Below are 14,842 nucleotides of genomic sequence, written 5' to 3'. Positions count from 1 at the left end.
CTTATATTTTCTATTTACTTAATATCTATATTTTACATTTTAAGATAGATGTTTAATATTTAATATACTCTTTTCATTTTTAAAAAATTGTGCATTTACTTATTATTGTATATATAATTCGTATATTTATATATTTATAATATTTACTTATTATTTATTTTTTTAAATATTGAGTATTTCTCTTTTTTATACTTTATATTTAGTTAATGTCTATATTTTATATTTTAAGATAGATGTTTAAATCTTTACGTATTTTTCTATTTTTAATGTAAAACGGCAATGTTTAATAGAAGAACTTGGACAAATAGTCAAACATATTTATGTTTAATGTAGTATTTCCATTTTTATGTTGTATGTTTTACATATATTTATTATTTTCGAAATTATATATATTTTTTTTTTTTTATAAAACGGTAATGTTATATTATGGAGATAAGCCGTCTTTTTTTTAAAGTAAAAAATAGTAATCTTACATATGTTTAATGTAGTTTTCCATTTTTTAATGCTGTATGTTTACATATTTTTTACAATTTTCGAAAATAATTAATATTAAAATGTAAAACTATATTTTATGCCACGTGTCATCTTTCGGGAGAAATTTTTTCCGCTGATGTGGACGCCCTATGGAGTCTCAAAAGCTCCATTTTATTAGTAGAGTGAAAAATAGTAATCTTACATATGTTTTATGTAGTTTTCCATTTTTTAATGCTGTATGTTTACATATTTTTTACAATTTTCGAAAATAATTAATTTTAAAATGTAAAACTATATTTTATGCCACGTGTCATCTTTCGGGAGAAATTTTTTTCGCTGATGTGGACGCCCTATGGAGCCTCAAAAGCTCCCTTTTATTAATTTTCGAAAATAATTAATATTAAAATGTAAAACTATATTTTATGCCACGTGTCATCTTTCGGGAGAAATTTTTTCCGCTGATGTGGACGCCCTATGGAGCCTCAAAAGCTCCATTTTATTAGTAGAGTGAAAAATAGTAATCTTACATATGTTTAATGTAGTTTTCCATTTTTTAATGCTGTATGTTTACATATTTTTTACAATTTTCGAAAATAATTAATATTAAAATGTAAAACTATATTTTATGCCACGTGTCATCTTTCGGGAGAAATTTTTTCCGCTGATGTGGACGCCCTATGGAGCCTCAAAAGCTCCCTTTTATTAGTAGAGATTTACAAGTCTGTTTTGTTAACGTTAAAAACATTAAGCTATAAAATAAGGCTTTGATGCCCAGAAAGGTAGGCCCAATACGTTGGAATAATTTTTCTAAATGAGGCCCACCACCGAGTGTATTAAGCCTTTTTTTCACACGCACGTTATAAATCTTTGGCAGTGAGTGAAGGGTTAAGGGAGTCGAAACCCTACATTCCTTTGAATTCGAATCTCCAAGTAGAATCCGAAGCTGATCCACTGCGATTTTCGTCTCGATAGTTCAGGCAATGTCGCCTCCAGAAAGGAAGAGGAAGAAGACGAAGCAGTCACTGGTGCTCGAACCGACGCCGGAATCGACTCCAATTACGTCACTTCCTGATGATTTGGTAGTGAGTTGCTTAGCCCGCGTCTCTCGATTGCAATACCCGACTCTCTCGTTCGTCTCCAAGAGCTTTCGATCTCTCCTTGCTTCGCCGCATCTTTACGAGACTCGGTCATCTTTAGGCCGCACAGAGAGTTGTCTCTATGTATGCATACGCTTCCCTGATGAGACTATCCCTCGCTGGTTCACCCTCTGCCAGAAACCTAAGAAGAAGAATAAGAGGACGAAGAAGGCAAGTGGGTATGCTTTAGCTAAACTCCCAACTCCTCCTTCTCGCTCTGCGCACTGGTCTGGTCTCGTGGCCGTTGGTTCGGATATCTACAACATTGGCGGACCCATAGACGAAGCCGACGAGCCCTCCTCTAGCGTCTCAATCCTGGACTGTCGGTCAAACACGTGGCGCGAAGGCCCAAGCATGCTGGTGGAGCGGGACTACCCACACGCCAATGTGATTGATGGAAAGATATACGTAGCCGGAGACTTGGGAGCTTGTGTCTACCCCTGCTGCGGAGATGCGCGCCAGACGAGATATACATATAAAAAGAATGGCACGGATCGACGGAAAGGTACACATTTTGGGATCCGGTTGTCGTTTGGCTTACGATACGAGGGAAGGTCGCTGGGAAAGTGTGGGGAAGGAGATGAGTTCGGGTTGAGAACGTGATTTACTATTATAAAGAGCGGGGAGAGATCAAATGGTATGACACTGGAGAGCTTTGAAGGGTGTGAAAGGACTTGATAAGATCCCGCCTTGTACTGTTACATTGGCGGATTTTGGTGGTAAGATGGCTGTTTTCTGGGATAGGGCTGTGGCTTCCACTGGTGGTGACAAGATGATTTCGTGCGCTGTGATTGCGCTTGAAAGGCGCAACGATGAAGAGATTTGGGGCAAGGTCGAGTGGAGTGACACAGTGCTTGAAGTCCCCGAGTCATGTATAATTAAACATGCTCTTGCTGCTACCCTTTGATCACCAACTTGAATCTTTGCAGAAAATTCTCTTGTTATAAATTAAAAAAAAATCAAATGACTTATTTCCCTTTTTTGGGGGTCCAGTGGATAGATAATATGACAAAAGTAATCAAACAAACAGTATTATTCAATTATATATATACCGTAGTAACAGTCAAAACTAGGCACAAACAAGCTCAAGCGTCTTCAACTAGAGGCCACCGGGTCTATCAGTACTTGTCTTCTTTGTTGAGAAAGCACTGAACTTGCTCAAAGGCCTGATGGTGGATGGTTGAGCAGTTAGAGCTTATCAAAGCTAACAAAATTGAAAGAACACGCATGAATAGGAAGCATAGAAGAGGCTCTGAGACATACCTCAATGGCGATTTCAGTTGGTGTAAGATCTGAGACGTTTCTATACCCGTGCTTTGATGTAATACCTGAACAATTTGGAGTAAACTAGTCACAAAATGGCCTGAGAGATTGTGGAAAGCTAAAGTGAATAAGGACCATACTCTCCAAGGAGACTCTCGCGCTTGCGTTTGTGTATGCTTCACCACGTCCTTCCCAAATAGTTGAAAGACCGTTTAAAGCCTAAGTGAATTCACAAAATGATCAAAAACACACACAGAGAAAGACAAAACTCTATTACAAAAGTAACAAAGCATAGAGCATTACCACTGTGTATGGGTCTCCTCCTGACTCATCATCATGTAACAATGGTCTTGAGTTTGTTCCTACAGCAGCAATTCTTTGCGCTAAGGCTTCTAGAGGAACATCAAGCCAAATGCTAATACCTTTATGCATATACTTCCTGAATAAAACAAACGCAAACACATTATTACCAAATGATCTGAGTTTTCGTATTACATATCACTGATTGAGAAGACCGTACCAGTTAATGGGTCTTATAACCGCACCACCACCTGTTGACACAACAACTTGGTGGTACATCAGAGAGAGCTTCTTTAGTGTCTCTGTCTATAAAAATTAAAACCATGTGAATGAAATTAGCAGCTAGAATACACTAAGAACAAAGCAGAGAAAGTGTAGAAGAAGTGTAATAGTAAAACCTCTTTCTCTCTGAAGACACTCTCACCGAAATGCTCGAATATCTCAGCTACAGAAGTTCCATTCATGGCCTCCTCGATCATTGTGTCACTGCCACATGTTTCAGAACAATGTTTTAGCTCAGCTAAAGCTCAATAGACACACACAGTTCCAAAAAAATGAGCAGATAATATATACCAATCAAAGAATGTATAACCAAGTGCTCTTGCCATGATCTTTCCCACTGTCGTCTTTCCGGAACCCATCATTCCTGATACACATTCACGACGAAACTGTTCAATAACCAGATAATACACGAGGAGCTAAACAAAGGAAGAGACAAAGAAACTGACCAACAAGATACATAGATCGTCCATTCAAATACGGTTTAACCTCTTCAGCTTTTCTCTGCAAATACAATGTAAAACAGTATCTAAAACCATTTCATTCAAGATTGATGCCCAAATAAATAGAAGAGTATCAACTTGCCTTCAAAACCAGTTCTTCATCAAATGGAGAATGAAGAAGATCTCCAGTTTCCAGCAATGCTACAAAAATGTGAAGATGAAAACGCATTTGTAGTCATCGAATAGATAAAAAAGCGACATTTAAAAAAAAAAATTGAATCAAATGGAAAGATTGATGCTTTTATTTGTCAGAACCTGAGGAGTTCTTGTCCGAAACTGATCGTTGTCGAAGATCACTTCTTTTGTCAGGTTGCAAGTGAGATAAAGCAATAACTGTAAGCCGTTTATTCTCTTTGGTTCGGTGAGAGTAACGTAGAGAACCACGAGGCTTCCCTTCAAAATTTCTCCAATCAATCCATGATGATGGTGAGTAGTGAAACCTCTGAACAGCAGTGGCTGCTTCCATATTCTGGAAAATGTTGCAAATTAGGCTAAGAAAATAAAATGGATTTAAAACACAAAATGAATGTTCATCTAGAATGAAGCTAATTACATGAAAACACCATTGAATGGGGAACAAATCAAATGAAAAGCGGAGATTGGAGAATGTATAATAATGTATAAAGGGTTCTCACCTTTCCCCTGACGGCAGAGCAAGACACAGGAATACAAGATGCAGACTCTCTCTCTCTCTCTTCTCTAACACTTATTGGTGTATATTAAAAATTCTTAGAAAGTCTTTATATATATATATATATATATATTTTTTTTTGACATAAGATAGTCTTTATATTTGAACCAGAAAAAAAGATAGTCTTTATATTCGATCTTCGTTTAATCTAATTAAACGGAAACTATATGTAAGGGGGTTGGTGAAAGTTACTATGTTAACTAGATTTTTTAACCGCGCTACGCGCGGATAAGATATTATATGTATTTCTCAATTCTAAAAAATAATGTATAATATTGTATTATATTATTTAAAGAATATAAAATAAGACCACATAATATAAATATATTTTTTATATTTTCTTTGTGAAAATCATTATGTTGTTTGATTATTGTACTTAATTCACATATTTGCATAGATATTTGTGATAGATGAATAACTATATTTTTATTATCAGTAAATAATATATATTTATTATATAATATAAGAAAAATGGAATTATTTACTTTTTAACAAACTTGTCTCATGTTGGGGACTCGGTTATAGACATATCATATTCGAATGAAACATTTTTACACTTATCAATCTTCTTAACAATCAAGAAACAAATCTGAATATCAAAACAATATCTCATACGATCTCTTTGTGGAATAACTGCTCTGAAGAAATTGAATTTATGCATCAAAAAGGACTGGAAATGGATGTGCATATGTGTTATCTAAGTCAGCTTTACAAAAAACTATTTATAGTTCATATATCATTTATGTCCATCCTATTTTTTTGTCCATCATTTCTTAAACATCTTGAAATAAGTAATGCTAATTAATAATAAACTTTTTACTCACAAAATAAAAATCAAATTTGTCTAATTATCGCTTAATTTGTCTAACTGATATATGTATTTCTCAATTCTAAAAAATAATGTATAATATTGTATTACATTATTTAAAGAATATAAAATATGACTTCATAACATAAATATATTTTTTAAATTTTCTTTGTGGAAATCATTATGTTGTTTGATTGTTGTACGTGATTCACATATTTGCATAGATATTTGTGATAGATGAATAACTATATTTTTATTATCAGTAAATAATATATATTGATTATATAATATAAGAAAAATAAAATTATTTACTTTTTAAATAAACTTGTCTCATGTTGGAGACTCAGTTATAGACATATCATATTCGAAAGAGACATTTTTACAGTTATCAATCTTCTTAACATTGAAAAAACAAATCTACATATCAAAACAATATCTCATACGATCTATTTGTAGAATAACTACTCTGAAGAAATTGAATTTAAGCATCAAAAAGAACTGGAAATAGATGTGCAGATATGTTATCTAAGTCTGCTTCACAAAGTACTATTCATAGTTCATATATCATTAATGTCCATCTTATTTTTTTGTCCACTATTTCTTAAACATCTTGAAATAACTGATGCTAATTAATAATAAATTTTTTGCTGGAAAAAAATCAAATTTGTCTAATTATCGCTTAAATATTTTATTAATATGGTCTAAGAAGCATTTAAGTGATTTCATAGTTTAATTTATTAGTTTTTTTTGTTAATTTTTAGAGGTTTTTGTATTTAAGATTTTTTTCCATATTAAGCTTCTATTTCTTTCACAGAATTGATATATATATATATATATATATATATATCATAAAAATTACCATCAAATCAGTTTTACTTATTTATTATTTTGTTTTAACGAAAATACACTTTTTAAATAATTTAATTTAAAATAAAATTATATATTAATTTGCTGTATTTTAACAATTTCATTGATTTAATTAATTTGATTTGGTGGATAACTTAAAAAGTTTTCATATGAATCGGGGAAAGCAAACTTATGTTGTTATATTATATTTATTTTGTGTATATAGAATCTATATACAATGCTAGTGTAATAAAGAAAGAACATTATTTTTTTGTAACTTCAAAAAGATACATTATTACAATTTGAAATGAATCAAAATTGAATAAAATGGTAATTAAATATTTGTAAATCTAATTGTTTAGTTGGATTCTCATGAAAAAAAAAATCGATTGGTTAAACAAATGTTTCAAAATTTGTTGTGGTATTGTTTTGTCTATAAATTATAAAATTTATTGAATTAATATATTTAATTATTGCATCCTTAAATAATATTTTATTAAGACATTAGAAAAATATGTTTTGAGTTGTTTTGTCAAATTGTACAAAAATCTATGCTTTTTCATATTTGTAACTTCAAAAAGATACATTATGACAATTTGAAATTAATCAAAATTGAATAAAATGGTAATTAAATATTTGTAAATCTAATTTTTTTTTATCTTGTTTAGTTGGATTCTCATGAAAAAAAATCGATAGGTTAAACAAATGTTTCAAAATTTGTTGTGTTATTGTTTTGTCTATAAATTACAAAATTTATTGAATTAATATATTTAATTATTACACCCTTAAATAATATTTTATTAAGACATTAGAGAAATATGTTTTGAGTTGTTTTGTCAAAATTTTACAAAAATCTATGCTTTTTCATATTTGTCACGAAAATTTATATGTTAAACTTACTTTTACAAAATTCTTAACTTTGTCACGAAAACAAAAATCTATGCTTTTTCATATTTGTCAACGTTCTCACACTTTCTAAGAATATATTAACTTAGCCACTTACTTTTTTTTTTTTTACAAAACAAAGTATCGGAGTCTTGAAAGTTGAATTCATATTATTGTAAATGTACATAAAAGTTTGTGATTATATACTTAGTGGTTCTTTATATGTGTCCAAGAAAGTGTCAATGGCTTAGTGGTAACTGTCCTATATATATATCATACCAACCCGGGTTCGATTCTCACCTTCGCATTGTTTTTTTTATTTTTTACGAAAAATAAATGAGATGACATGGCAATTTCGGGTTCTCTGATTGGTTGATTTTTCTATCCTATGTGGACACCCTCTCCATGGCTTATATCCCCCTTTTAGTATAGTATAGATTCTTTTTCATATTTGTCACGAAAATTTATATGTTAAACTTACTTTTACAAAATTCTTAACTTTGTCACGAAAACAAAAATCTATGCTTTTTCATATTTGTCAACGTTCTCACACTTTCTAAGAATATATTAACTTAGCCACTTACTTTTTTTTTTTTTACAAAACAAAGTATCGGAGTCTTGAAAGTTGAATTCATATTATTGTAAATGTACATAAAAGTTTGTGATTATATACTTAGTGGTTCTTTATATGTGTCCAAGAAAGTGTCAATGGCTTAGTGGTAACTGTCCTATATATATATCATACCAACCCGGGTTCGATTCTCACCTTCGCATTGTTTTTTTTATTTTTTACGAAATATAAATGAGATGACATGGCAATTTCGGGTTCTCTGATTGGTTGATTTTTCTATCCTATGTGGACACCCTCTCCATGGCTTATATCCCCCTTTTAGTATAGTATAGATGCTTTTTCATATTTGTCACGAAAATTTATATGTTAAACTTACTTTTACAAAATTCTTAACTTTGTCACGAAAACAAAAATCTATTCTTTTTCATATTTGTCAACGTTCTCACACTTTCTAAGAATATATTAACTTAGCCACTTACTTTTTTTTTTTGACAAAACAAAGTATCGGAGTCTTGAAAGTTGAATTCATATTATTGTAAATGTACATAAAAGTTTGTGATTATATACTTAGTGGTTCTTTATATGTGTCCAAGAAAGTGTCAATGGCTTAGTGGTAACTGTCCTATATATATATCATACCAACCCGGGTTCGATTCTCACCTTCGCATTGTTTTTTTTATTTTTTACGAAAAATAAATGAGATGACATGGCAATTTCGGGTTCTCTGATTGGTTGATTTTTCTATCCTATGTGGACACCCTCTCCATGCCTTATATCCTCCTTTTAGTATAGTATAGATTTCTATACTCTATGCCAACTTGCCAAGTCAAATAAACAACTATTTGATTGATGAGAAAAGTCCAAACAAAACGTTAATGGGAAAAAATGTATTTTCATAAAATATTGTCTTTTACTAGATAAAATTTCTTAAATTGTCTTTAAAAAAAACTAATCTTCAAAGTTAAAATCTAAAATATAGAATAAAATTATTCTTGATACACAGTTAATATAAGATATGATAATATATATTAAGCATTATGATTTAAACCGAAGTAACTATAAATTTTAAGATGTATTAATGGAATGTGAATAGAAATGTAAATGTGGAAAATGTATTTTTGGTAGGTGAGAAGTGAGAAAAGGGATTTAAAAATTCTTATCCGAACCACAAGCACATATTGCGAAAGATGGCCCACTAAATAATTGGGTAGGGCCCATAAAATCTACGGTTATGGTTTTGCGACCAGCCAACCTTACCTAACTCATCCTAAGAATAAACAAATAATTTAGATAAATGGGCTTGTGGCTCATAATATGACACACGAAGGGCACATAACCGTATGCCGTTTTTAGCTGTCATATTCACCATCCAGTCTTTGCTCCTAATAGAAAACGGCAGGATGTTTATTCATTAAATTTATTTGGGCCGAGAGGATGATGTTGGATCAGGCCCAGTTCTAGACACTTCGGAGATAGTTTTCTCAGTGTCGTAGTAATCAGGAAGAAGCTGGAGAAACGAAAACCCTCGGATTTCCTCTGATTCGTGAATCGTGTTTAAGCTCTTAGCTCGACGCTGCCTCCGTGAGCTCTCTCTCTCTCTGCTCTGCTGTAACTGCAACCATGTCGACTATTATGCAGAAGATCAAAGAAATCGAAGATGAGGTAATTTCTTTTTTTCTCTTTCTCAAATCTTTAACGATCCTCTGATTCTTCAATTTTGGATGCATAGAGCTGTAAATTCGAAACCTTTTTTTGATTTCAATTAAGAAAATTGACTGATTGTTGTTCTGTGGTAATTTGCTGAGTGGTTTATGTATGTGATAGATGGCTAGGACTCAGAAGAACAAAGCCACCGCTCATCATCTGGGTTTGTTGAAGGTAATCTCTTCTCCTCGAAAGCTATTTCATTTCTCCAGTTCTTTTTTGTAGCTTAGAATGAGTTTTTGAATGGTTGAGATGTTTATACTCATCAAATGCAAATTGGGCAGCTTCATTTATATCTGTTAAGATTCAATTGTGTATATGGACTTTTAGCACAAGAATGGATTTTTAATATATGGGTATAGTCTCTTGTAAAGGTTCTTCCTTGGATGAATAAGTTTTGTTGTTAATACCATATAGCACAGTGCAAATCATTTCAAGGACTTTAAGAGTATATAGATGATAGCTAAAAACTTGCAGTACTTTTTCTCCCCCTCCATTTGCTTGTCTCTGATATTATAATTGGTCCATTTCGCAGGCCAAACTTGCCAAGCTAAGAAGAGACCTTCTTGCACCACCTACTAAAGGTGGTGGTGCTGCTGCTGGCGAAGGTTTTGATGTCACCAAAAGTGGAGATTCTAGAGTTGGACTTGTTGGTTTTCCTTCCGTTGGAAAATCCACGCTCTTGAATAAGCTCACTGGAACGTTTTCCGAGGTTTCTACTTCTTCTTAAGATGCATTTCCTAGTTTATTGGTTTTCTTGTCAATGTTAGAGCGCTCTTGTATGTAACTGGAAGTTTGAAACTTCCAAGTTATTTGCTATCTAGTTGATTTGACCCATTTCTTGTGCCATATAAGTTATTATTATCTTGGAATTAGAACTCTGTTTTGGCTGATGCTTTAGTTTCTGAAGGTACTCGCTATTTTTTTTTTCAGGTTGCTTCTTATGAGTTCACAACTTTGACATGCATTCCCGGTGTTATTACATACCGTGGAGCTAAAATTCAGGTACGATATCTACTTATATGCCTCCTTGGTCAATCTATTGTTTGTGGAGAGAGATGTATGGTTTGCTTGCTTCTTGTTGCTCTTAAGCTATCTCCTATCTCTCATAAGTTTTTGCAGGACAATGAAATACTTGGCTTTAATTTTATATATGACATGTCCTAGCCTTTAATTTTCTTCTCTTTTGTAATAATTTGTAATTGTTCACTGGATGATGATGATACTTGTTTTTCTTATGTCCTCTTTAATGGCTTGCAGTTATTGGATCTTCCTGGTATTATTGAGGGTGCTAAAGACGGAAAAGGTAGAGGACGACAGGTAAGTAGAATTTCAGAATGCATCTCTGATAATTTGAACTTCGTTGGTCGTGTTTGACGCTTATTATCTGTTTCCAGGTTATAAGTACTGCTAGGACTTGCAACTGCATCATAATTGTTCTTGATGCCATAAAGCCAATAACTCACAAGCGTCTCATTGAAAAGGAGCTTGAAGGATTCGGAATCAGGTATATAATAATAACCCATTTCTTTATCAGTTCTGGTAGAAATACTGACGGACTAATGCGATATAGGTTGAACAAGGAGCCACCTAATCTGACATTCAGGAAAAAAGACAAAGGTGGTATCAATCTAACGTCTACAGTCACTGCGACCCACCTTGACCTCGACACTGTCAAGGCGATTTGCAGTGAATACAGGATGCACAACGCTGACATCACTCTGCGCTACGATGCAACCGCTGATGACCTCATCGATGTTATCGAGGGCAGTCGGATCTACATGCCCTGTATCTATGCCGTCAACAAGATCGATCAAATCACTCTCGAGGAACTTGAGATTTTGGACAAACTTCCTCATTACTGTCCTATCAGGTACAATATTATTAATTTCACGGGAATGATTCACAGTTAACTGTCTTGCTGGTCTCATTGAAATGTTATAATCTCGCAGTGCGCATCTGGAGTGGAATCTTGATGGTCTGCTCGATAAGATATGGGAGTACTTGGATCTAACTCGAATCTACACCAAACCAAAGGCAATGAATCCGGATTATGATGACCCTGTCATCTTATCTTCCAAGAAGAGAACAGTTGAGGACTTCTGCATCCGGATTCACAAAGACATGCTTAAGCAATTCAAGTAGTAAGTAAATAAAACCTAGTCTTGTTTTGTTTCTCTTTTTGAAATTTTGTTACTTATGAGTGTACGAATGATTCTTTCCATTGCAGCGCTTTAGTATGGGGTTCGAGTGCAAAGCATAAGCCACAAAGAGTTGGAAGGGTGAGTCTTCTTGCAAATTCTCTAACCTTTTTTGGTTTAGCCTTGTTTTGTCAGACCGACCATTTTTGATTCTGGAAAAAGGTCATCAGGTCTGGTCCATATAAGACCAATCTAGTCATGCATGCTTAAGTTATATTTGGGTTTGTCTTTGAGGGTTAAGCACTACTAGCTTGTCTGGTCAAACATGGACAAAGAGGCCTGAATCCTTCGAAATCAGAATCAAATAGATTTGTTTGGACTGTTCAATTTGAAACTACTTCTTGGTAAACCCATTGCAATATATCTAACTGACTATCTACTGCCGTTGTCTCTAACACCTCAGGAACACGAGCTCGAGGATGAGGATGTTGTTCAGATCGTTAAAAAGATATGATATCTCTACACATGGAAGAAGGTTAGGATCTTCTTTTGGATTCTCAGCTTATCTTTTTGTACTCCTTTCTGTGTATTATTATGTCAGATAAAACAAACTGGGTCTTCACTTTTTGGTTTGTCCTGTTGGATAATCTTATCTTTTACCAATGATGAATGTTTTGTCGGAACACTTCCATATAAAAAAACTACAGATATGGTTTTGCCTAGATATCGTTCTTGTTTTTATGTATGCAACTTGTTTAATTTCGAATTTAAAAGCTGAAATTTATAGATTTGCCATTGCACTACAGTGGCTGGATTGGTTGACATTAAAATGGCAATTTAAAGATTGTGACATTGACACGTACGTGGCAACACTTTAGAGTTCGAAGAGTGGATTATTTAAGAGAACTTATTAGAAAAACGAACTCAATTGCGGTGACTAGGACCAGTGATCTTTGATGCACTTCTCGAATGGTCTATTCTATCCTTTATTTTATGTGAAACTGATAAGAGTATGCTTATATCCATTTGTTTAAGCCCAGATTATGGAGGATCCTTTAGATATTCTCCACATGTTTTTGTGGTTAGTAATTACTACTAATTAGTACCAACACTAACATATACGTGAATGGGATGGGAACGGTCGGAAAGCAGTCAGATCTTATGTCCAAATCATCCAATAATTACGACAACCTTTAATGGTACTAATTGACCCCTCTGATTCCAAGAGCATTGTAATCATTGTGCTCTATATAAATTAAAGAAAACCATCACAATAGTGTATCTAGAGTTCCCAACATTATCTGATGGCTTCACTAAGCTTGCTTGAAGCTTCCGTAGCTCTCCTTTGTTTTCTCATCTTCCATCACTTGCTCTTCAAGAAACCTCATGACCGGTTCCTCAAAAACTGGCCAGTTCTCGGGATGCTTCCTGGTTTCCTCATAGTGCTCCACCGCATCTACGACTTCAGCGTGGAGGTCCTCGAGCAAACCAACTTAACATTCCCATTCAAGGGACCGTGGTTCACCGGGATGGATATATTAGTCACGGTTGATCCAGCTAACATCCACTACATATTAAGCTCAAACTTCTCCAACTACACCAAGGGAGCTGACTTCAAAGAAGTCTTCGATGTTTTCGGAGAAATGATCTTTAACTCGGACGGTGACATGTGGAGGAACCAAAGAAGAGCTGCTCAGTACATGCTTAACCACCAAGGGTTTCAAAAGCTTTCCATGAGTGCAACAAGAGCTAAACTCGACGACGGTCTTGTTCCTCTTTTCGATCGTTTTTCAAAGAAGGAGATGGTCGTTGATTTGCAAAATGTGTTTCAACGTTTCACGTTTGATACAACTTTTGTTCTTGTAACCGGGTTTGATCCCAAGACTCTCTCTGTTGAAATGCCTGAAGATGAGTATGCTAAAGCTCTTGACGTTCTTGGAGATGGGATTTTCTTTAGGCATGTCGTACCAAAGTTCTTGTGGAAGCTTCAAAAGTGGATTGGGTTTGGACAAGAGAAGAGGACGATGGAAGCTGGTGCCACTTTTGATCGTGTTTCCGCCAAATACATATCAGCTAAGAGAAAAGAGATGCGAACACAAGATCAACAATCAAATGGTGAATGTCATGAGGATCTCTTGACATCTCACATGAAGCTTGATACAACTAAGTACGAGATCTTGAACCCGAGTGATGATAAGTTCCTCAGAGACACCATCTTGGCTTTCAATCTAGCTGGGAGGGATACAACGGCTTCAGCTCTCTCTTGGTTCTTCTGGCTTTTATCTGAAAACCCTCGAGTGGTAACCAAGATTCGCCAAGAGATCATCACCAACATAAATCTTCATGGCCAACACAACTTAGACAAGTTGGTGTATTTACAAGCTGCTTTGTATGAATCAATGAGGCTTTATCCACCAGTTCCCTTCCAACGCAAGTCACCTATAAAACCAGACTTGCTTCCTAGTGGGCATAAAGTGGACTCAAGCTCAACGATCATGATCTTTCTTTACGCGTTGGGGAGGATGAGAGCGGTTTGGGGAGAAGACGCAATGGAGTTCAAGCCAGAGAGATGGGTTTCACAGTCAGGATGCTTGAGACATGAGCCTTCCTTCAAGTTTTTATCGTTTAACGCTGGTCCAAGAACATGTCCTGGTAAGCAATTAGCTCTGACTCTAATGAAAACAGTGGCAGTGGAGATATTACAAAACTATGATATTAAGGTTATCAAAGGACAGAAGATTGAGCCAGATCCTGGTCTTATATTGTACATGAAGCATGGGCTTAGAGTAACAATTACTAAGAGATGTTCAGCTTGAATTAATTGATGTACCATTCCCTTATTTTCCAATGTATTAATATCTATCACAAAATTATGGTATGGTACATAAGGGAATTAATTGATGTACCAGATCCTGATCTCATCTCACTAAGAGATGTTCAGCTCCGAGAGATGGACACAAATCTACCACCAAGTATAGTAGTGATTGTGATCCAACGGAGCAGTTTAACAAGCTAGTGTATTTACACGCAGCGTTGTGTGAAACAATGAGGCTTTATCCACCGGTTCCTATCGAGCGTGTGTCTCCCGTTCGATCAGATGTGCTTCCAAGTGGGCATAAAGTGGAAGCAAACTCGAAGATCTTGATCTTAATATAGGCGTTGGGTAGGATGAAAGCAGTGTGGGGGAGAAGATGCATCGGAGTTCAAGCCAGAAAGATGGATATCTGAGACCGGGGTGTTG

The 14,842-nt window shown here is 34.6% G+C and overlaps 3 protein-coding genes and 1 pseudogene across 5 annotated transcripts; 3 read left to right on the top strand and 1 right to left on the bottom strand.

Moving 5' to 3' along the window:
- Window positions 1-1,130: 1,130 nt before the first annotated feature.
- On the top strand, window positions 1,131-2,574 carry LOC106356492 (annotated as a pseudogene).
- LOC106355569 (shikimate kinase 2, chloroplastic) lies at window positions 2,533-4,718 on the bottom strand. 2 transcript variants are annotated; one of them, XM_013795724.2, is made up of 11 exons: window positions 4,591-4,718; window positions 4,211-4,424; window positions 4,038-4,096; window positions 3,902-3,956; window positions 3,747-3,819; window positions 3,572-3,659; window positions 3,394-3,479; window positions 3,177-3,312; window positions 3,014-3,092; window positions 2,874-2,938; window positions 2,533-2,776 (listed from the first exon to the last, which is right to left on the bottom strand). In XM_013795724.2, exons 2-11 carry the CDS (start codon window positions 4,419-4,421, stop codon window positions 2,729-2,731), a joined length of 900 nt encoding a protein of 299 aa, XP_013651178.2. In that variant the 5' UTR covers window positions 4,422-4,424; window positions 4,591-4,718; the 3' UTR covers window positions 2,533-2,728. The 2 variants fall into 2 exon arrangements, with proteins under 2 accessions (XP_013651178.2, XP_048633574.1); XM_048777617.1 differs by lacking the exon at window positions 4,591-4,718 and adding an exon at window positions 4,509-4,583.
- Window positions 4,719-9,193: 4,475 nt separating this feature from the next.
- LOC106352938 (developmentally-regulated G-protein 3) lies at window positions 9,194-12,668 on the top strand. Of its 2 annotated transcripts, XM_048777603.1 has the most exons (11): window positions 9,194-9,418; window positions 9,581-9,634; window positions 9,996-10,172; window positions 10,394-10,465; window positions 10,721-10,780; window positions 10,858-10,967; window positions 11,034-11,333; window positions 11,413-11,604; window positions 11,691-11,742; window positions 12,065-12,136; window positions 12,408-12,668. In XM_048777603.1, exons 1-10 carry the CDS (start codon window positions 9,377-9,379, stop codon window positions 12,113-12,115), a joined length of 1,110 nt encoding a protein of 369 aa, XP_048633560.1. In that variant the 5' UTR covers window positions 9,194-9,376; the 3' UTR covers window positions 12,116-12,136; window positions 12,408-12,668. The 2 variants fall into 2 exon arrangements, with proteins under 2 accessions (XP_048633560.1, XP_013648405.1); XM_013792951.3 differs by lacking the exon at window positions 12,408-12,668 and having other exon boundaries at window positions 12,065-12,325.
- A 192-nt stretch (window positions 12,669-12,860) lies between these two features.
- Window positions 12,861-14,494, top strand: LOC106369450 (alkane hydroxylase MAH1). The gene has a single exon (XM_013809604.3). It carries the CDS (start codon window positions 12,906-12,908, stop codon window positions 14,415-14,417), a length of 1,512 nt encoding a protein of 503 aa, XP_013665058.1. The 5' UTR covers window positions 12,861-12,905; the 3' UTR covers window positions 14,418-14,494.
- The last annotated feature ends 348 nt before the right edge of the window (window positions 14,495-14,842 follow it).

Source organism: Brassica napus, chromosome A1 (genome assembly GCF_020379485.1).
Source record: "Brassica napus cultivar Da-Ae chromosome A1, Da-Ae, whole genome shotgun sequence".
Taxonomy (NCBI): domain Eukaryota; kingdom Viridiplantae; phylum Streptophyta; class Magnoliopsida; order Brassicales; family Brassicaceae; genus Brassica; species Brassica napus.
Note: the sequence above shows the minus strand (reverse complement) of the source record. Positions and strands in the feature narration are given on the sequence as shown.

Excerpts from the sequence above, each read along its gene's own strand:
- LOC106355569 (XM_013795724.2), bottom strand. The coding sequence starts at position 4,421 with ATGGAAGCAGCCACTGCTGTTCAGAGGTTTCACTACTCACCATCATCA. Across the intron at positions 3,820-3,901 it reads ACGATCTATGTATCTTGTTG|GAATGATGGGTTCCGGAAAG; the intron begins GTCAGTTTCTTT and ends AATGTGTATCAG. Across the intron at positions 2,939-3,013 it reads CGCGAGAGTCTCCTTGGAGA|GTATTACATCAAAGCACGGG; the intron begins GTATGGTCCTTA and ends CAAATTGTTCAG.
- LOC106352938 (XM_048777603.1), top strand. The coding sequence starts at position 9,377 with ATGTCGACTATTATGCAGAAGATCAAAGAAATCGAAGATGAG. Across the intron at positions 9,419-9,580 it reads TCAAAGAAATCGAAGATGAG|ATGGCTAGGACTCAGAAGAA; the intron begins GTAATTTCTTTT and ends TGTATGTGATAG. Across the intron at positions 10,968-11,033 it reads CTTGAAGGATTCGGAATCAG|GTTGAACAAGGAGCCACCTA; the intron begins GTATATAATAAT and ends AATGCGATATAG.
- LOC106369450 (XM_013809604.3), top strand. The coding sequence starts at position 12,906 with ATGGCTTCACTAAGCTTGCTTGAAGCTTCCGTAGCTCTCCTTTGTTTT.